Source organism: Pelophylax lessonae, assembly GCF_965119305.1.
Source record: "Pelophylax lessonae genome assembly, chromosome: 10".
NCBI classification, from domain to species: domain Eukaryota; kingdom Metazoa; phylum Chordata; class Amphibia; order Anura; family Ranidae; genus Pelophylax; species Pelophylax lessonae.
In genome coordinates, this window is record NC_138777.1 from 18,044,044 (window position 1) to 18,065,868 (window position 21,825).

The 21,825-nt window shown below is 46.1% G+C and overlaps 1 protein-coding gene across 1 annotated transcript in view; it reads right to left on the minus strand.

Moving 5' to 3' along the window:
- Nucleotides 1–21,722: 21,722 nt before the first annotated feature.
- The window catches only part of SAAL1 (serum amyloid A like 1), a 112,776-nt gene continuing 112,673 nt past the window's right edge, over nucleotides 21,723–21,825 (minus strand). The window contains exon 13 of the mRNA XM_082270871.1: nucleotides 21,723–21,822. Within this exon, the coding sequence (XP_082126997.1) occupies nucleotides 21,730–21,822 (93 nt within the window). The 3' untranslated portion in view covers nucleotides 21,723–21,729. The remainder of the gene's footprint in view (nucleotides 21,823–21,825) is intronic.

Below are 21,825 nucleotides of genomic sequence, written 5' to 3' on the forward strand. Positions count from 1 at the left end.
CCGATCTCATATAGAGAAGAGCGGGGATCTGACAGCTCCGTCTCAGCACAGTGAGTGGAGACGGACTTGTCATCCGCCTGCTCAGCGGGGATAGGCAGATCGATCCCCCGCTGAGCAAAACGGAGTCTGCCTGGCGGAAAACCCGTGTGAAAGGACCCTAAGGCCCCTTTCACACAGGCGGACCGTTCAGATCCGCCTGTCAGTTTTTTTGGGCGGATCTGAACGGTCCCCCCATGCATCCCTATGGGGCATCGAATGTCAGCGGAGACATGTCCACTGACATCCGATCCGATCCGTTAAATCTGGACAGATGGAAACCCTATTTTCCAGCGGATCGGATCAGATGAGAATTGACCGACTATCTGTTCCCATCCGATTCCCCCATAGAGATGCATGGGGAACTGACAGCTGTGTCTCCGCACACAGAGCGGAGAACAGCTGCCATTCTCCTGCTCAGCGGGGGATCAGAGGATCGATCCCCCGCTGAAAAAAAACGGAGTCCGTCCGACGGAGCGGATAGTGTGAAAGGACCCTAAAGGTAAGAAAGATCTGCTGCTTCAGGTAAAATGAATGAGTCTGATGGAACCTCCACGTGAGTGCCAGCCCCGGCCCACCTCCGTAACTATATCAAGATAAGAAGAAATAGCCGCACATCACTGGAGTTCCAACAATAGATTCCCCTCCCTCAGCAACAATAGACCTTCAGCAACAAAATACTAACCCAACAACAATGACCCAACCCAGCAACAGTAGACCCCCAATGTAATTATACAGTAGATCTCCCAGCAGGAAGCAACAATAGACCCCTCCTATAACAGTAGATCTCTCCCAGCAACACTGAACCCCCCAGCAACATAGGATCCCCCAGCAGCCAGCATCAATAGACTCTGCGGCACACCCTAGCACCCTATTCAGTGCTGGAGGTGCCAGAACGGCATTCCCGCTGAAAAAAAAGCCCTGCTGCAGATTCTTTTAAACCCCATCACTAAAATCTTATAGAAGCTTTAATACAGTATGTCAACGCAATTCCAAAATTATTCCGGGACCTCCTGTTATGGGGTGACAACTGTCTCCCAAATGAGCTCCTGCATTGTCACAATTGCACCCCCTGGTGGAAACGACAAGCAGCCCTACTGACCCACATTTTACAGGCATAGTCTGCTCTTGCCACAAGGAATCCAGTTTAACCACTTCTGGACCGGAAGGATTTGCCCCCTTAATGACCAGGCCATTTTTTTAGATTCGGCACTGCGTTAATTTAACTGACAATTGCGCGGTCATGTGACGCTGTACCCAAATAAAATTGACATCCTTTTTTTCCCACAAATAGAGCTTTCTTTTGGTGGTATTTCATCACCTGTGCGATTTTTATTTTTTTGCGCTACAAACAAAAAAAAAGAGAGACAATCCTGAAAGAAAAAAAAAAAAAAAACAATATTTTTCACTTTCTGCTATATAACATTCCCAAAAAAAATATAAAAATAAAATGTTTTCATAATTTTAGGCCAATTTGTATTCTGCTACATAAAAAAATCCCAATAAGCGTATATTGATTGGTTTGCGCAAAAGTTAACGCGTCTACAAACTAGGAGAAAGATTTATGTCATTTTTCTTTTTCTTTTTTTTACTAGTAATGGCAGCAATCAGCGATTTTTAGCGGGAATGCAACATTACGGCGAACAGATCGGACCCCTAACTGACATTTTTTGGGGGGGACCAGTGACATTACTACCGTAATCAGTGCTAAAATATGCACTGTTACTGCAATAATGACACTGGGAGGGAAGCAGTTAACGCAGGGGCGATCAAAGGGTTAAATGTATGCCTAGGGGGTGTTTTTTAACTGTATGGGGGAGGGACTTGTGGAATCAACACAGAGACCTGTGATCCTAAATAGAAGGATCACAGGCGCACTGTGTTTATTCCAGAGAGAACAACGGTCTGCCGTGTTTACAACAGCAGACCGTCGTTCTCTCTCCACGGGGAGCGATCGCGGGTGCTCCGCGGCAATCAGGGGCCGCCAGCCCCGTGGATCGGCTTCCCCTCTGCCTAATGGCAGCGCGCGTGCGCCCCCAGGAGCGCTCCTACGAACCGACGTACCTATACGACGGTTCGTGCAGCCGAGCCAGCCTGCTGCCGATCAGCAAGTGATTAAAGCAATGATGTGCAGGGGATGCTAGAGTAGACAGGAAGTGGCTGAAAGAGGCAGGAGGAGATCAGCAGCACTGAGATGCAAAATAAGCGAAAAGACCATTTTATGGGAAAATGAAAAAAAAAAAAAAAACGTGGCGATTGTTTATGATACGCGGTGCTTCAGTAAAGAAAAGGTCACGGTAAGGTTCACTTAGGCCTGCTGAGTTCAGTGACAGTTTGCGGAGTCCTGAACCCGATGCGCCGTCAGCTGATAGACTTGTGAGCGCTGCAGGTGACACGAAAAAGGAAACAGATCAGTTTGTTGTCTCATCCCTGAAAGATGGGAGACAGAATTAGACGGGCCAGGTGCAGGACAAAGGGAAGCTTTGAAGGCGGATGAATAACTGTCATTGCGGCCCCCACATACACTGGTGATTGGTGATTGGGGATTGGTGATTGGTGATTGGAAGCAAAAAAAAAATGAATGAATGAACCAAAAAAAGTTTCCTTGCCCAATTAGATATTTTTCTAATAATAAATCCCATTTCAGATTATTTTCTGACCCGTATAATATGGATAACAGTTGCAATCTGAATGGTTGCTACTGGCAACGTCCTATTATCTCAACTGGAAAAAAAAAAAATCTAAAATGCCTAATAAAGCGAAAGTACTAATGTTGGTAACCCCTTCATGCCTTTTTCTGACATTTGTTGCTTACAAGTTATCAGTATTTTTTGCTAGAAAATTGTGATGGGGGGACCTCTGATGTGAAGGGGGGGGGTCTCTGATGTTATGGAGGGGCTCTGATGTGATTGGGGCCCTCAAATTTAAGGGCTGACTCTGATTGTGATGGGGGGACTTCTGATGTGAAGGGGGGGGGGGTCTCTGATGTTATGGGGGACCTCTGATGTGAAAGAGAGGCTCTGATGTAATGGAGGGACCGTGTGGTAAAAGGGGGGTTCTAATGTAAGGGGGAACTTTGAAGCGATGGGGAAACTCTGACATGAAGGAGGAATTCTGAAGTGTAGGGGAATCTCTGATGTGAAGGAGAGGCTCTGATGTGATGGGGGCCTCTAATGTTAAGGGGGACTCTGTAGTAAAGGAGGGGCTCTAAAAAAGGGGAACTTTGATGTGATGGGGGAACTCTGACATGAAGGGGGGAATTCTGAATTGTAAGGGTATCTCTAATGTGAAGGAGAGCCTCTGATGTGATGGGGGCCCTTTAATGTTATGGATGACTCTGATGTGATGGGGGGACCTCTGATGTGATGGATGAATCTCTGATGTTGAGGGGTGACTTTAATGTGATGGGGGGGGAGGGGGCTCTGATGTGAAGGAGCGGCTCTGGTTTCAAGGGGGGCCCTCTGATGTGAAGGGGGGTTCAGATGTGAGGGAGTGACTCTGATGTGATGGGGGAGCTTCTGATGTAATGGGGGGGGGGGCTTCTTATGTAAAGGCGTGACGCTGATGTGATGTGGGGACCTCTAATGTTGAAGGGTGATTCTGATGTGATTGGGAGGCTCTGATGTAATGGGGAGCTCTAAAGGGGTGGGGGGTGACTGTGATGTGATGGGGAGCTCTGATGTGAAGGGGTGACTCTGATGTAACAGGAGGCCCTCTGATGTGAAGGGGTGACTCTGATCTAATAGGGGGCCCTCTGATGTGAAGGGGTGACTCTGATCTAATAGGGGGCCCTCTGATGTAATAATGGCCCTCTGATGTGGAGGGGTAACTCTGATGTAATGGGGGCCCTCTGATGTGAAGGGGTGACTCTGATGTTATGGGGACCCTCTGATGTAATAGGGGCCCTCTAAAGATGAAGGGGTGACTCTGATGTGAAGTGGTGACTCTGATGTAATAGGGGGCCCTCTGATGTAATGGGGTGACTCTGATGTAATAGGGGTGCCTCTGATGTAATGGGGTGACTCTGATGTATTAGGGGGCCCTCTGATGTGAAGGGGTGACTCTGATGTAATAGGGGGGCCTCTGATGTAATGGGGTGACTCTGGTGTATTAGGGGGCCCTCTGATGTGAAGGGGTGACTCTGATGTAATAGTGGTCCTTTGATGTGAAAGGGGAGACTCTGATGTGAAGGGGTGACTCTGATGTGATGTGAAGGGGTGACTTTGATGTGATGTGAAGGGGTGACTCTGATGTGATGGGGCGACTCTGATTTAATAGGGAGCCCTCTAAATGTGAAGGGATGACTCTGATGTGCTGGGGGGGGGGTGACTCTGATATGAAGGGGGAGGGTTCTGATGTGATGGGGAGGTGTCTCTGATGTGATTGGGTGACTCTGATATGATGGGGGGTGTCTCTGATGTGATTGGGTGACTCTGATATGATGGGGGGGGGGTGACTCTGATGTGATGGGGGGGGTGTGACTCTGATATGATGGGGGGGGGTGACTCTGATGTGATGGGGGGGGTGTGACTCTGATGTGATGGGGGGGGGGGTGTGACTCTGATGTGATGGGGGGGGGGTGACTCTGATGTGAAGGGGTGACTCTGATGTGATGGGGAGTGACTCTGATGTGATTGGGATTTTGCATACTAGTTAAGGTTTGGGAAACTGTTTGTGTTGTCATTGAGGGGGGGGATGGGTTACAGGAGATGAATGGACACTTTGTATTCTGTGGATTTCTTGGAAGAGAATGTATAAACTTCCAGCCAATCAGATGAGGTCACACAGAACAAACCTCGCCTGGGTGCCGCAATAAAAGCAGACTCTGTTTCATTAAACAAACGCCTGCACGATGGAGTCCTCATTGTGGAGTGCGGCTTCCAATATCCTCCTATTGACAGTAGATAAGGGAGGAAATGATATTTGTGCTTTTATTGAAGTAACAAAGCGTTTCCGATGTGCGGCGGCGGCAGATGGTGGATGCTGAGGCTGCGGATCTTTATGTATACAGAAGAGGAGACCTGACAACGGGGACAACACTGCCACCAGTCCCGGATCCTTCCATCCACAGCTCCGTGTTTGGACAGGAACTGATCGCTGGCTCTGTGTAAACTCATCTCCTTGTTCCGGGATATAAAATAATCGGCGGACGGCGCGCTTGTCACGTACAGCAAGGAAAACATGTAAAACATGGAGTCATCTCCAAGAGACGAGAGGAAACTGTTGTATAGTCGAGTGGATCGCTGCAATGATTGGCAGATTTCAGGAACTTTTCATTTCTTTATTCTGGTTAGCAGGGCAGCCATCAGGAATGTTGGGGCCCCTTACACAGCTTTAGGCCTGGACCTTCCCTGGACCTGACCATCAACATTCCCCAGGGCCCTCCACTGGCTGTCCCACCAAGTCCCATCCCATGTCCTCCTCCATCCCATGTCCTGTTCCATCCCATGTCCTCCTTCATCCCATGTCGTCCTCCTCCATCCCAAGTCCTCCTCCATCCCTTGTCCTGTTCCATCCCATATCCTCTTCCCTCCCAGGTCCTGTTCCATCCCATGTCCTCTTCCATCCCGTGTCCTCCTCCATCCCATGTCCTCCTCCATCCCATGTCCTGTTCCATCCCATATCCTCTTCCCTCCCAGGTCCTGTTCCATCCCATGTCCTCTTCCATCCCGTGTCCTCCTCCATCCCATGTCCTCCTCCATCCCATATCCTCTTCCCTGCCAGGTCCTGTTCCATCCCATGTCCTGTTCCATCCCATGTCCTCCTCCATCCCATGTCCTGTTCCATCCCATGTCCTCTTCCATCCTATATCCTCTTCCATTTTTAGGAACTTCTCATTTCTTTATTCTGGTTAGCAGGGCAGCCATCAGGAATTTTGGGGCCCCTTACACAGCTTTAGGCCTGGGCCTTCCCTGGACCTGAACATCAACATTCCCCAGGGCCCTCCACTGGCTGTCTCACCAAGTCCCATCCTATGTCCTCCTCCATACCTTGTCCTGTTCCATCCCATGTCCTCCTCCATTCCATGTCCTGTTCAATCCCATGTCCTCCTCCATACCATGTCCTCTTCCATCCCATGTACTGTTTCATCCCATGTCCTCCTCCATCCCATGTCCTGTTCAATCCCATGTCCTCCTCCATCCCATGTCCTCTTCCATGCCATGTCCTGTTCCATCCCATGTCCTCTTCCATCCTATATCCTCTTCCATTTTTAGGACCATGTCATTTCTTTATTCTGGTTATCAGGGCAGCCATCAGGAATTTTGGGGCCCCTGACACAGCTTTAGGCATGGGCCTTCCCTGGACCTGACCATCAACATTTCCCAGGGCCCTCCACTGGCTGTCCCACCGAGTCCCATCCCATGTCCTCCTCCATTCCAGGTCCTCCTCCATCCCATGTCCTCCTCTATCCCATGTCCTCCTCTATCCCATGTCTTCCTCCATCCCATGTCCTCCTCCATCCCATGTCCTCCTCCATCCCATGTCCTCCTCCATCCTTCGTCCTGTTCCATCCCATGTCCTCGTCCATCCCATGTCCTCCTCCATACCATGTCCTCCTCCATCCCATGTCCTCCTCCATCCTTCGTCCTGTTCCATCCCATGTCCTCGTCCATCCCATGTCCTCCTCCATACCATGTCCTCCTCCATCCCATGTCCTCTTCCATCCCATGTCCTTTTCCATCCCATGTCCTTTTCCATCCCATGTTTTCCTCCATCCCATGCCCTCCTCCATCCCATGCCCTCCTCCTTCTCAATCCCATCTCCCCAATCCCATGTCTTCCTCCAACAGTCTAATTTCCTCCATCCCATGTACTTCTCCTCCAATCCTATCTCCTCCATCCCATCTCTTCTCTCTTGCAGTGTGCACACTTCCTGGTTGCCTGGGGCCTGGGCCCTTCCTGACGCTCAGGCCCCATACAGGTGTATCACCTGTAACCCCCCCTGATGGTGGCCCTGCTGGTTAGACAGGGGGGAAGGGAGGTCTATTTAATAATAAAAGTAAAAAAGTGAAAAATAAATAATGAAAAAAAAAATTGCTGTGCGAACATCTCAAGCATTCACAGGAATAATCCCCGTAATTTGTGTAATGAGTTTAATTCCTGTGACCATCGATGCCTCTTAGTGGCCATATTGCAGTACTTTCCTGAAATACCCCAATCTGTAAAATACAGCATTATGTCCACTAGATGGAGCTGATGGTCACTCACACACGCCTGCTACATTCATCCCCACTCCTGTTCTCTTTGTACTGCTTCCTTCATGTGAAATCCCTGGTGTTCCTGCTAGTCCTTCTGCTTTCCGATCAAAAACTGACCACACTTGGCATAAGAGCACAGCGTGGTCAGTTCTCTGGCTGTGCTGGGAACTCAGCCTGCTCCCCTCCAATGATCAGGCTTGTGCTGACACACCTGCTCTGCACAGCCATTTACTGGGAAGACCAGTGTGCTGCTGTTGCCCCTCTACTAGCTCTTATGCAGCTGAGAACAGAGGGTGTGTGATCACTTATGTAAAAAAAAAAGGGGGGAGGGGTATTTATAAAGTGTTTTGATATGTATACGTTTTGTCTATCATTTCTATTTTAACGCCTTAACGCCGACGTAACGCAAATTTGCATCCTTCAGCTTCAAGGGGTTGTAGCGGGGTGATATGCAGCTGCATCACCCCGGTACCCTTTTTTAGAGCAGATGGTCGGCTTTCTTGTGATAACAGTCAATGCGGTTAATTAGCCGATCGGCCGTTATCACAAGCAGTGGGAGGGGACGTCCCCCACCTCCCACAGCTCCGCCTGGGTCTCCCGTCCCAGGCTGGCCGGAGTCCCGAACAAAGCCTGATTCAGCTCTGATTGGGTCTCCGATGTAGAAATGAAACAAACTCATAAGTCGCGCCCACGAATGTAAATGGTGTTCAAACCACACATGTGAGGTATCGCCGCGATCGTTACAATGAGAGTAATAATTCTAGCCCTAGACCTCTTCTGTAATTTTAAACAGGTAACCATTTTTTTAAATTTTTAAAGCATCGCCTACAAAGATTTTTAGGTACCGTAGTTTGTCGCCATTCCATGAGCGTGCGCAATTTTAAAGCGTGACATGTTAGATATCTATTTACTCGGCGCAAGATTATCTTTCACATTATACAAAATTGGGCTAACTTTAGTTTTTTGTGTTTTTTTAGTTCATGAATTTCCCCAAAAAATTGCATTTGAAAGACAACTGCGCAAGTGTGACGTACAATCAGGTCCATAAATATTGGGACATCAACACAGTTCTAATCTTTTTGGCTCTATACACCACCACAATGGATTTGAAATGAAACAAACAAGATGTGCTTTAACTGCAGACTTTCAGCTTTAATTTGAGGGTATTTACATCCAAATCAGGTGAACGGTGTAGGAATTACAACAGTTTGTATATGTGCCTCCCACTTTTTAAGGGACCAAAAGTAATGGGACAGATTAACAATCATAAATCAAACTTTCACTTTTTAATACTTGGTATCAAATCCTTTGCAGTCAATTACAGCCTGAAGTCTGAAACGCATAGACATCACCAGACCCTGGGTTTCATCCCTGGTGATGCTCTGCCAGGCCTCTACTGCAACTGTCTTCAGTTCCTGCTTGTTCTTGGGGCATTTTCCCTTCAGTTTTGTCTTCAGCAAGTGAAATGCATGCTCAATCGGATTCAGGTCAGGTGATTGACTTGGCCATTGCATAACATTCCACTTCTTTCCCTTAAAAAACTCTTTGGTTGCTTTCGCAGTATGCTTCGGGTCATTGTCCATCTGCACTGTGAAGCGCCGTCCAATGAGTTCTGAAGCATTTGGCTGAATATGAGCAGATAATATTGCCCGAAACACTTCAGAATTCATCCTGCTGCTTTTGTCAGCAGTCACATCATCAATAAATACAAGAGAACCAGTTCCATTGGCAGCCATACATGCCCACGCCATGACACTACCACCACCATGCTTCACTGATGAGGTGGTATGCTTTGGATCATGAGCAGTTCCTTTCCTTCTCCATACTCTTCTCTTCCCATCACTCTGGTACAAGTTGATCTTGGTCTCATCTGTCCATAGGATGTTGTTTCAGAACTGTGAAGGCTTTTTTAGATGTTGTTTGGCAAACTCAAATCTGGCCTTCCTGTTTTTGAGGCTCACCAATGGTTTACATCTTGTGGTGATCCCTCTGTATTCACTCTGGTGAAGTCTTCTCTTGATTGGTGACTTTGACACACATACACCTACCTCCTGGAGAGTGATCTTGATCTGGCCAACTGTTGTGAAGGGTGTTTTCTTCAACAGGGAAAGAATTCTTCGGTCATCCACCACAGTTGTTTTCCGTGGTCTTCCGGGTCTTTTGGTGTTGCTGAGCTCACCGGTGCGTTCTTTCTTTTTTAAGGATGTTTCAAACAGTTGATTTGGCCACACCTACTGTTTTTGCTATCTCTCTGATGGGTTTGTTTTGTTTTTTCAGCCTAATGATGGCTTGCTTCACTGATAGTGACAGCTCTTTGGATCTCATATTGAGAGTTGACAGCAACAGATTCCAAATGCAAATTGCAAACTTGAAATAAACTCTGGACCTTTTATCTGCTCCTTGTAAATGGGATAATGAGGGGATAACACACACCTGGCCATGGAACAGCTGAGCAGCCAATTGTCCCATTACTTTTGGTCCCTTAAAAAGTGGGAGGCACATATACAAACTGTTGTAATTCCTACACCTTTCACCTGATTTGGATGTAAATACCCTCAAATTAAAGCTGGAAGTCTGCAGTTAAAGCACATCTTGTATGTTTCATTTCAAATCCATTGTGGTGGTGTATAGAGCCAAAAAGATTAGAATTGTGTCAATGTCCCAATATTTATGGACCTGACTGTAAAATATTTCAATGATCGCCATTTTATGCTGTAGGGTCTCTGCTAAATATATATATATAATGTTTGGGGGTTCGAAGTAATTTTCTAGCAAAAAAAAAATACTGATTTTAAATTATATAAAACAAATGTCAGAAAAGGGACTGTTTTACAAGGTGAGGGTTCACATATAGTTTAACCACTTCCGGACCGCCCACTGCATACTGCATATATATTGTGGCAGGGCGGCCTGGCTGCGCAAAATCACGTACATGTGCGTGATTTGTGCAGGGGTTTTCTGGGGTGTACTTGCGCCGCTCCCGCTGTGATTGGACACAGCAGGAGCCAATCAGCGGGTCATCGTGGTCACCGGGACCCGCAGTTAGTTCGCCGGAATGACAGAATGCCTGTGCAAACAAGGCTGTTCACATTATACAAAAAAATTGGGCTAACTTTACTGTTTTCTTATTTTTTAATTCAAAATTTCATTGCAGCAACTCAAAATGGTCCTCAGTAGTTTGTATGGCCCCCACGTGTTTGTATGCATGCCTGACAACGTCTGGGGATGCTTCTAATGAGACAATGGATGGTGTCCTGGGGTATTGTGAGGTACAACCTGGTGGCGTCGGATGGACCGAAACATAATGTCCCAGAGGTGTTCTATTGGATTTAGGTCAGGCGAGCGTGGGAGCCATTCAATGGTATCAATTCCTTCATCCTCCAGGAATTGGCTGCATACTCTCACCACATGAGGCCGGGCATTGTCGTGCACCAGGAGGAACCCAGGACCCACTGCACCAGTGTAGGGTCTGACAATGTGTCCAAGGATTTCATCCCAATACCTAATGGCAGTCAGGGTGTCATTGTCTAACCTGTAGAAGTCTCTGCATCCCTCCATGAATAGGTCTCTCCAGACCATCACCGACCCCCCACCAAACTGGTCATGCTGAACGACGTTACAGGCAGCATAATGTTCTCCATGGCTTCTCCAGACCCTTTCACATTTGTCACATGTGCTCAGGGTGAACCTGCTCTCATCTGTGAAAAGCACAGGGTGCCAGTGGTGGACCTCCCAATTCTGGTGTTCAATGGCAAATGTCAATTAAGCTCCACGGTGCCGGGCAGTGACCACTAGAGGACGCTCTGGCCACCCTCATGAAGTCTGTTTCCAGTGGCCTGCTGGAGGTCATTTTGTAGGGTTCTGGCAGTGCTCATCCTGTTCCTCCTTACACAAAGGAGCAGATACCGGTCCTGCTGAAGGGTTAAGGACCTTCTACAGCCCTGTCCAGCTCTCCTAGAGTAACTGCCTGTCTCCTGGAATCTCCTCCATGCTCTTGAGAGCATGCTGGGAGACATAGCAAACCTTCTGGCAATGGGACGTATTGATGTGCCATCCTGGAGGAGTTAGACTGCCTGTGCAACCTCTATAGGGTCCAGGTATCTCCTCATACTACCATTAGTGACACTGACCCTATCTTAATGCGAAACTAGTGAAAAACAGTCAGAAAAGATGAGTAGGAAAAACAATTTCATTGGCCTCCACCTCTAAAACCATTCCTGTTTTGGAGGTTGTCTCATTGTTGCCCATCTAGTGCACCTGTTGTTAATTTCATTAACACCAAAGCTGTTGAAACTGATTACCAACCCCCTCTGCTACTTAACTGACCAGATCAATATTCCAGGAGTTTATATGACTTGATGCTATACTCTGATTAAAAACTGTTCCTTTAATTTTTTTTGAGCAGGGTATATTGTTTTGCTACATGTTATGTATATGGATATAAATCTATGTATGTACGATTGAAGCATGCTATGTATTTACTATGAGAGAATAAACACCATGTTTTTATATTGACTATCTTTCTGGATCATTTAAAGTCCCAAAATCCCCCCTTTCTTCTACATGTTTACATAGGCAGATCGCCTTTCTGCCTGTGTAATCGGCAGGTGTCGGCAGACATAGAGTCTGCGATACCTGTGTGATCACAGCGGGAGCGGGTCACCGGTGGCGCACGTGCGCCCCAGACCCGGAAGTGTCAGATCATATACGAGGTAAGTGATCTGGCGCAGAGCGGCGGCCCTGCGTAAGTATATCTACAGTGGGCGGTCCTAAAGTGGTCAATGAGCACAAGTCGAATAGAGGTCGCCTTGAAGTAGTACAGGAACCTTTTCTAAAGCCGGAGCGACTTCAGTAATGCTAATTAAGACCGCTCTCATTGCCTAACATGGGATTCCACAGGTCATGCGACTTGTGGTCTCACAAGTCAGATCCCAAGTAGCAGCATCAGAGGCGTAACTAGAACCTTCAGGGCCCCGGTGCAAGAAACCATGAAGGGCCCCCGACGCCCTTCCCTTCAAGCCTGGGGAGCACACAGGGACCCAGAGACAGCAGAACACAAGTGAACTGGATAGGAGGGGCGGCGGGGGCAGCATACAGAGGAACCAATCTCCTCCATTTTCCTCCTGCAGCTACAGGAGGAAAAAGGAGGACAGTGATTTCTCTACATGCTGCCCCCGCCGCCTCTCCTATCCAGGTGTACAGGGGAGCCGCACAGGCCCCCTGGAGCCTGGGGCCCGGTTGCAATTGCAACCCCTGCAACCTCTGTAGTTACGCCCCTGCGCAGCATTGTGAACCGAGCCTGAGGGTCATCCGGTTGGGTTTGCATTGATTTTACCAAGAAGATGAATGCTCTCACAAGTTCCAAAGAATAAAGTCAGACGGGGGATTCTATTCTCTGGCCTGATTCTCTGCAGTGGGAGAACAGCGATGTCTGGGCGCACGTGTCACTCTGCAGCCGGGGAGCGTAATGCGATTACACCAGCTGTACTATTCACAGTCTACATAAGAAGAGCCTCTTACCTCAAAACAGCTGGTGAGCTCACATTGTCTGATAGGCAGCTGAGCGGCTGAGAAAAGTGACAGTTCTTGTATAACCTCCGCCATCACCCTGTGTGGATGGAGATACAGAGGTTCACACACTCATTTTTATTGCTTTGTTTGCTCAGATGATACATTGTGGCCGGGTACATTGTACCAGCCGCGCCCTCTCTGCTCCCTAATAGTAAGGTCCCTTATTTGTGTGTTTTAGTATAAAATAAACCCAATCACTAAAATCTCCCATAAACCTTAACATGTTAGAGAGTAAAGCCCCGTACACACGTACCGATTGTCGGCCGTAAATATTCGGCCGACGACCGATCGGCCGATTGTAGGCTTGTTAGTATGATGCTTCCGACAGCGCATTTTCGGCGAACAGAATCTGTCGTGCAGACTTTAAAATTTTTGTTGTCCGTCACCAGAACGGCCGATTGTTCGCCAGCCAATACAGATTTCGGCCGACAGACAGCAGATTAGCAAGACTGGGCATGCTCAGAAAAGAAAAAAAGACAAGGAAAGTTAACCATCACATGGCATCACTTCTGCAGTCGGCTGTTGTTGGCCGACAAAATTTGTGTGCAGTCTTTTGCAGTTTTTAACAGACACGACAGCCCTGGACAAAAGACGGCCGATCGTTCGGCCGACGATCAGTACGTGTGTATGGGGCTTATCTCCAGGCTCTGTCTAGTTTTGGTAGGGAAGGGCTGTAGCAGCCTTTCTCAATGTTGTGCACATGGAGGAACCCTAGAAATAACTTTCAGGACTCCGGGAACCTCTGCTGATAATTATTATATCTACTGCTCACAGAACAATACGCTGAGGATAGAAGAATAAATAATAGATGGAATGTATTTGCACCCTGGGATGGTCCATCCAAGAAAATTAGTTAAAAAGTTATGCCCCCTTACATTGGTGGTCAGTACCTGTGTCCCCTCTTACATTGGTGGTCAGTGTTGTGCTCCCTTACATTCATGCTCTGTGCCCCTCTTTCATTGGTGGTCAGTGTCTGTTCCCCTCTTACATTGGTGGTCAGTGTCTGTGCCCCTCTTACATTGGTGGTCAGTGTTGTGCCCCCTTACATTCATGGTCTGTACCCCCCTTACATTGCTGGTCAGTGTTGTGCCCCCTTACACTTATGGTCTGTGCCCCCTCTTACATTGGTGGTCAGGGTCATGTCCCCTTACACTTATGGTCTGTGCCCCCCTCTTACATTGGTGGTCAGTGTCTGTGCCCTTCTCAGATTGGTAGTCAGTGTTGTGCCCCCCTACATTTATGGTCTGTGCCCCCCTTAAATTGGTGGTCAGTGTCTGTGCCCCCTCTTACATCGGTGGTCAGTGTCTGTGCCCTTCTCAGATTTGTGGTCAGTGCCGTGCCCCCATACATTCATGATCTGTATCCCTCTTACATCTGTGGTCCGTGCCGTGCCCCCATACATTCATGATCTGTATCCCCCTTACATTGGTGGTCAGTGTCTATGCTCCCTTTACATTGGTGGTCAGTGTCTATGCTCCCTTTACATTGGTGGTCAGTGCAGTATCCCCCTTACATTAGTGGTCAATGTCTGTACTCCCTTTACATTGGTGCTCAGCATAGTATCCCCTTTACACTGGTGGCCAGTGTAGTGGCTGGAACGTCAGCCAACATTTAACCTAGAAGACTGGCGGCACCTAGTGGTGGCAGGGAGTTACTGCGAGTGACACTTCCAAGTTGGAGACGAGCATTGCAGCAAAAGCAGCTTCAATTTTTACTGTTTGCAGATATCTTATATATATATATTTTTTTTTTAATTAGAGCTCCTCTTTAAATGCTTACTTAGGTGGTTTATCATTATATAGTATTCCCCTTCTATTCTATATAGGAGGTTTTACATGTGTTTAGTTGTAATTTATCTTTCCAATTCCATTTTTAGGAAGAACTGCCTGCTGAAAGGTAACACACATCTCTATTAGAACAGAAGCCTGTGTGTACGCAAAGTAATGGGGAAATGCATGCCAAAAGCACAACTCTTATCATCAGAGATTGCTCTACCTGGCCCATGCACATAACATAACCCAGGTATTGTTATATTCTGTGATTATTTACATAATGATTTTATTGGTTGATGAGGCACGGGAGACAGGTCCTCTTTAAGCCTTGTTTATTCCTTGTAGTTTACCTGTGACCGGGGACAGGCTGTTACTATCAGCATGGGGTGCAAAGAGGATTTATGGCAATGAAGCTCTCCAATAATTTAATTAACGAGAAGCTCTCTGCAAGGATCCTAATCCACCGCGACCAAAACAAGTCAGACAACAAACAAAGGGCAGAGGGAATTAATTGGACCACCTAATATTATAGCCATGGGCTAATTAAAACTCTCAGCCTACATTGCGATACGGACGGATTTACCTGTAATCTCGCTGTGTACAGAATAACAGATTACGTCTGATCTGGGACAGCTCTGATGACTTTTGAGGGGCCTACAATGAGAAATAGGGAATGCTTTGAGCACATTAACTGCTTCCATACTGGGCAAATTCCGGCATTCCTCTCCTACATGTTAAAAAAACTGGATTTTTGACTTACCGTAAAATCCTTTTCTTTGAAGTTCATTGACAAACGCAGCTCCATATAATTCTTGACTATTGGGTTATACTGCCCCCTACAGGAATGGAACACTAGGCAGGAAAAAGCTTTACCACGCCTATGGGGCCGTCCCTGCAGGCATACATACACACACTCTGCTATAGGCTTCAGTTTTGTTGCAAGCAGTGTTTAGAGGAAAAACCCCAACCCACTCAAGAAATAGGGACAGGTGCTGCGTCTGTCGATGAACTTCAGAGAAAAGGGTTTTACGGTAAGTCAAAAATCCAGTTTTCTCTACCGTTCATTGACAGACGCAGCTCCATATCGTCTTAACCATTGGTTTATGCTGACCCCTACAGGAGTAGGACACTAGGCAGGAAAAATCTTTACCACGCCCATGGAGCAGTCCCTGCAGACATACACCCACTCACTCTGCTATAGGCTTCAGTTTTGTTGCAAGCAGTGTTTAAAGGAAAAACCCCAACCTACTCAAAATAGAGGGACGGGTGCTGCGTCTGTCAATTAACTTCAGAGAAAAGGGTTTTACGGTAAGTCAAAATCCCAGTTTTCTCTATCGTTCATTGACAGACGCAGCTCCATATCTTCTTGTTCATTGGGACGTCTCAAAGCAGTATTTGCATGAGGGGTGGGAAAACCATGCAAAAAAAGAACCTAATTCCCAAAAAGGCTAAAACTTCAGCCAACCATTGAATATAGAGCTCAACCAGGAACAACTGAAGCTCACCTGGAACTGGACCATAACCTGCGCATGCTCGCTGACTGGGCTGGGAGACCTTAAGGATCTAGCATATCCAGTCTGGAACCCATGCCAGTGGTTGCTTGTAGTTCTCTCAGGAACAAAACTATCTAAAAAAAAAAAAAAAATGTTTTACCAAAAGTTCCCCAAAAAACAGCCAAGACCGAAGTCCCAGCAAGGAACTAGGTCCTACTCCTAAACTAGGCAGAAACAAACTGAAGCCTATAGCAGTCTGTAGGTGTTTGCTTGCAGGGACGGCCCCATGCGTGGTAAAGCTTTTTCCTGCCTAGTGTTCTACTCTTGCAGGGGGCAGCATAACCTAATGGTCAAGAATTATATGGAGCTGCGTCTGTCAATGAATAGAGAAATTATCATTTTTTTTGCTAGAAAATTACTCAGAACCCCTAAACACACACATATTATATATATATATATATATATATATATATATATATATATATTTTTTTTTTTTTTTATTAGCAGAGACCCTAAGGAAGAAAATGGCGGCCATTGCAATTTTTTATGCAACACGGTATTTGCACAAAAAATTTTCAAACGCAATTTTTTGGGAAAAAAACATATTTTGAAAAAACAAAACAGTAAAGTTAGCAATTTCCAATAATGTGAAAGATGATGTTACGCCGAGTTAATAGATACCCAACATGTCATGCTTTAAAATTGTGCACACTTGTGGAATGGCACCAAACGTTGGTACTCAAAAATCCCCATGGGCTATGCTTTAAAATGTTTTACAGGTTACCAGTTTAGAGTTACAGAGGAGGTCTTGTGCTAGAATTATGACACTCACTCTAACGTTCGCGGCGATATCTCACATGTGTGGTTTAAACATAATTTTCATATGCAGACGTGACCTATGTATGGGTTCGCTTCTGCATGCAAGCACGAGGGGTTGGGTCACTTTTTTTTTTTGTTTATTTTATGTTCATGTGTGTGTAAAGGCAGGCGTCCCAATACTTTTGGTTATATAGAGTATATTGGTGGGGACTTTCCCGCACTTTTTTGTGCACACCTCTAGTTAATTTTATTTCATTTATTTTTTTTATTCTTTACGTTTCATAGAATTTGTTATTATTGGAGTGTTTCGTAGCGCAGCACTGGTTTATGTGAATTGTTTAACCATTGGTATCTATTGGTGTGCCAGCAGCTGGAATATATTTCGCCCATCAGTGCAATTACCTTTAGATTTTTCATGAAATAAAAACAAAATCAGATAAAAATACAAAATTAGATTTTTATTTTTGGTAACAAAACATCACAAAGAACATTAGAATGCAGAGACGAGTCCAATGTTGGTGTGTAGTAGTCGCACGGTCACAAGAGCAGCGGACCTTCATCAAGTGGGACTATACAGAACCTGAACTGCCTCTTCACCTTGGCCCGGCCAACACATGGGGGTCTATTTACTAAAACTGGAGAGTGCAAAACCTGGTGCAGCTCTGCATAGAAACCAATCAGCTTCCAGGTTTTATTGTCAAAGCTTAAAGAGCAACTCCACTTTTGTGTGGAAAAAAAATCAGCAAAGAAAAAACAATATAGCTATACAATTGTGACACAAATCATATTGTGATTGAATGTTATTCATATTTATTATAATCTACAGCTGTTGTAATTTTCTGAAAATGCAATGCAATATGGCCGCCTGGAGGTGTTCTGTACACAGAATGTATACTGACCACACCCCCAGAAACAATTTCCTGCTTGTGTGATTGGCTCACCAATTTTCCCAGAAGTCTGCACTAAGATACAAGTCAGATTTCTGGCATCCCCTGCAACACAAATGTCATTTTTGGTAAAATACTCCCAATAGGAACACGTCTAAAGGGATGCAGACCCAGCAGCTTTACTCATTACAGCCCTGCAGCTGCCCCAGCTGATAGATAATTATGAAACCACTCCCATTAGACCCACTCAGCACAGAGGAACAAACAATGATTTCTTCAGAATAACAAAAGGTAGGAATCTGCAACACAGTTTGTTATAATCCTTGTAATGTACAGAGATCACCCAGAGGGGAATGTTTTTTTCTCAACAAAAGTGGAGTTACGCTTTAATTGAACAAGCTGAAGTTGGAAGCTGATTGGCTACCATGCACAGCTGCACCGGATTTTACACTCTCCAGTTCTATGAATACCTCATTGCCTATTCATGACCAACTCAGTCATGAATAGGCAATGAGGTACCTAAAGGGTAACTCCACCTGAAGCTATTGTTTTGTGTTCGGTGTGAATACCGGAGAACAGACTCATCCATTGTGTTTGTATCTCTCTTTGCAGAATAACCGCTTCTGGGCCGGAAGGTTTTACCCCTTTAATGACCAGGCAATTTTTTGCGGGAAGGCACTGGCAATTGCGCGGTTGTGTGACGCTGTACCCAAATAAAATAGATGTCCGTTTTTCCCCACAAATATTTTTCTTTTGGTATTTGATCACCTCTGTGATTTTTTTATTTTTTTTTTGCACTATAAACAAACAAAAACAATTCTAAAAAAAAAAAAAAAAAACACAGAGATCCATGTTCCTAAATAGAAGGAACACAAGATCGGTGAGAGAACGATTCATTTTTATTCCTGTAAACATCCCTTGTAATAGCAATAAGCAGGACAGGATCTCTTTATTGTGAGATCTGGGGTCAAATAGACCTCACATCTCACATCTACACAAAAAAAAAAAAAAAAAAGTAATTTTTTTCATGATGAAAAAAAAAATGAGCTCTTTAACCGCTTGCCGACCGCCGCAAGTAAATTTACTGCGGCGGTCAGCCCCTGCCAGGCAGAGTGACGTTAATTAACGTCACTAGCCTGGGAGGGTCTTGGGAGCGAGCGCGCGCCCGCGGAGGCGCGCTCCCCGCTCCCGCGCGGTCATGGACCCCCCCGTGCATGTGACCGGCGGACCCGATGTCCGCCGGCCACTCTGCAATCGGCGGGGGAGAGGGAGAATGTCAGGCAGCTTGTGTAAACAAGCTGCCTGTCATTCTCCTCGGTGTAAAGACACTGATCACACAGATCTACTATGTAGATCCGTTGATCAGTGTCCTTACAGCTCAAGCCACAGCCAATCACAGTAGAAAGCACGCCCCTAGGGACACACACAGCCCCTCCCTCCCAAATAAAGTTAACCCCTTCACTACCAGTGTATTTTTACAGTAACAGTGCATATATATAGCACTGATTACTGCAGTAATGTCACTGGTAACCCCAAAAAAGTGTCAAAAATGTCAGTCAAGGGTCCGATCTGTCTGCCCCAATGTCACAGTACCGCAAAAAAAAAAATCGCAGATCGCCGCCATTACGCGTTAAAAAAAAAAACCAACAAAAATGACAAAAATCTTTCCCTTAGTTAGTAAACGCAATAACTTTTGCGCAAACCAATCAAAATACGCTTTTTGCGATTTTTTTTTACCAAACATAGGTAGCATAAAACAAATTGGCCGAAAATGTTAAAAAATTTAGATTTTTACATTTTTTTGGGGGGGAATTTCATATAAAAAAAAGTGAAAAATATTGCTATTTTTGCAAAATTGACGCTCTTTTTTTGTTTATAGCGCGTGATCAAAAAAAATCGCACAGGTGATCAAATACCACCAAAAGAAAGCTCGGTTTGTGGGAAAAAAAGGACGCCAAATTCGTTTAGGTACAGCGTCGCACGACCGCGCAATTGTCCGTTAAAGTCACGCAGTGCCGAATCGCAAAATACCCCCTGGTCGTTTAGCAGCCAAATCCTCCGGGCCTTAAGTGGTTAAATGCGTTGCTAGGAGATGATGTTTGACGTCGCTCTGGTCCTCCAAGGCCATAGAGTGGAAAGGGGGCCACCTTGCCCTCACGCGACTTCCGGCCTGTGAGGAGCGCGGACCAGATAGTTTACCCTGCTACCTAAGCGGGGAAAACGTTCGGGGAGGGGGGGGCGGCAGCTTTCACGCCGCACCATAAGGGTGATCCTGTGGCGAATCCACCGCTGGGCCACCCTTATGTAAAAGAGGACCGCCGGCAGTTTAAAAAAATACCGGGGTTATGGCAGCTATCTGCCATGTTTGGAATAAAACTAATCTTTGGGCTATACCATTACAATGTGGCACTTTCCTTGCAGATTTACAACTTGTCTTTACATCTCAGGGTCTTTATGGTAGTTCCTTGGTGCACAGAAACAGCCCCACATATCACCCAGACCCCCCACAGGGACACGATCAGCACAACATGGATAAAATAAACGACCAGCACTAAAGTATCACTTAGCAATAAATATTCGGCTGGGCTTCTAATCCCTCAAAACTAGGTTAAAATTTTAGCACTTGGATGTGCTTTACTTGTAGCCCATTTCATAAGATCATTATCTCTTCACATGAAATCAGCCTGTAGGTGGCAGTAAACGTTTAGCTTTGTGCACTGCAGTGAATATAAATAATGTAGCTCCAGTTGTAGGTTGTATCCCACCATACTGTAACATCTTAAAGTGTATATAAACTAGTGAACGACGAATATCGCTATTTTATTGCCAATAACGATATTTTGGTCATCCCATATCGGTATCTGCCGATATTTTCGGACAGTTAAAAAATGTTTTTTTATTTTTTACACAGGTACTGTTGTGGAGGGATCTGGAGGTCTAAAAGACCCCAAACCCCTCCTCTGCACTTAAAAGCATTCAAAACGCCAAGTTTGGCTGTTTTGAATGCTGTTATTTTTTTTAATTCGGCGCCGAGTACCCGGAAGTGATGTCATGACATCACTTCCGGGTTTTTACATGGAGACCCAATCTGAGCCGAATGCGGCTTTGATCAGTTCTTCGGCGGCCGTGCAGGTAGGATGCCCGGGTCTCCCGGTGGGACGGGCAACCCGGGTAAGCCGCGGAAGGCGGTGAGAGGGACGTCCCCTCCCGCTCCTTGTAATGACAGTCGAACGGCTTCTCAGCCGCATCGGTTGTAATTACAAGTCAGCCGACCGTCGGCTATGGACGCCGGTACCGGGGTGAAGCCTCTAGCTGCAGGCATCACTCCGGTAGAAGCACTTTCCCGAAATATCGGCAATATTGGTAACCTCAGTGCAGATCAGCCCTCGATATATCGGCTTTGCCGATAATCGGTCGATCCCTAATGTAAACCATAACAATACAGTTCTCTTACTTGCTCCATTTAGGTCTTTTAAATAACCCATCAAAAGCATCTGCTATACATGTTTGATGGGTTTAAAAAAATATAGAAATCTGTTGATCCTGCCAGAAATCATGGGAGTAAAAACTTGTGTACTCTGTCTGTGCTGAATGTTATGTTAATCTCTGATAACTACAGAGCCACGTCCCTCTAGAATAGATAATGGGCAATGAAGGAGGGGGCAGGGTTCTGAAGTAATATCTTGTTTCTGCCTAATACAGTATGGTGAGTGAGCGTTGTCACCCTCGGACAGGAAGGGTCTTGCTGGCAGGATCACAAGCTGAAAATTAAATGGAAACAAGCCTGAAAAAGAAAACGAATACAGCCACCCACAGCCAAGGACTGGATGTCGAGACAGATTTTAGGTCCTGATAGGACAGGTGCATGGAGACTTGTTCCCAAGAGGTGAAGTTCCTACACCGAGACCTGCAGGAAGCTCTGTGGCTGGTTGACAGGCCGTAGGATGGCGCCCTCAGCACTCCTCTCTCAGTGCAGCAATCTCTTTCCGCAGAGTCTCTGACAAGTCCGGGTCCGCTTCTCCCAACACCTCAACGAAGCTGTTCACCTG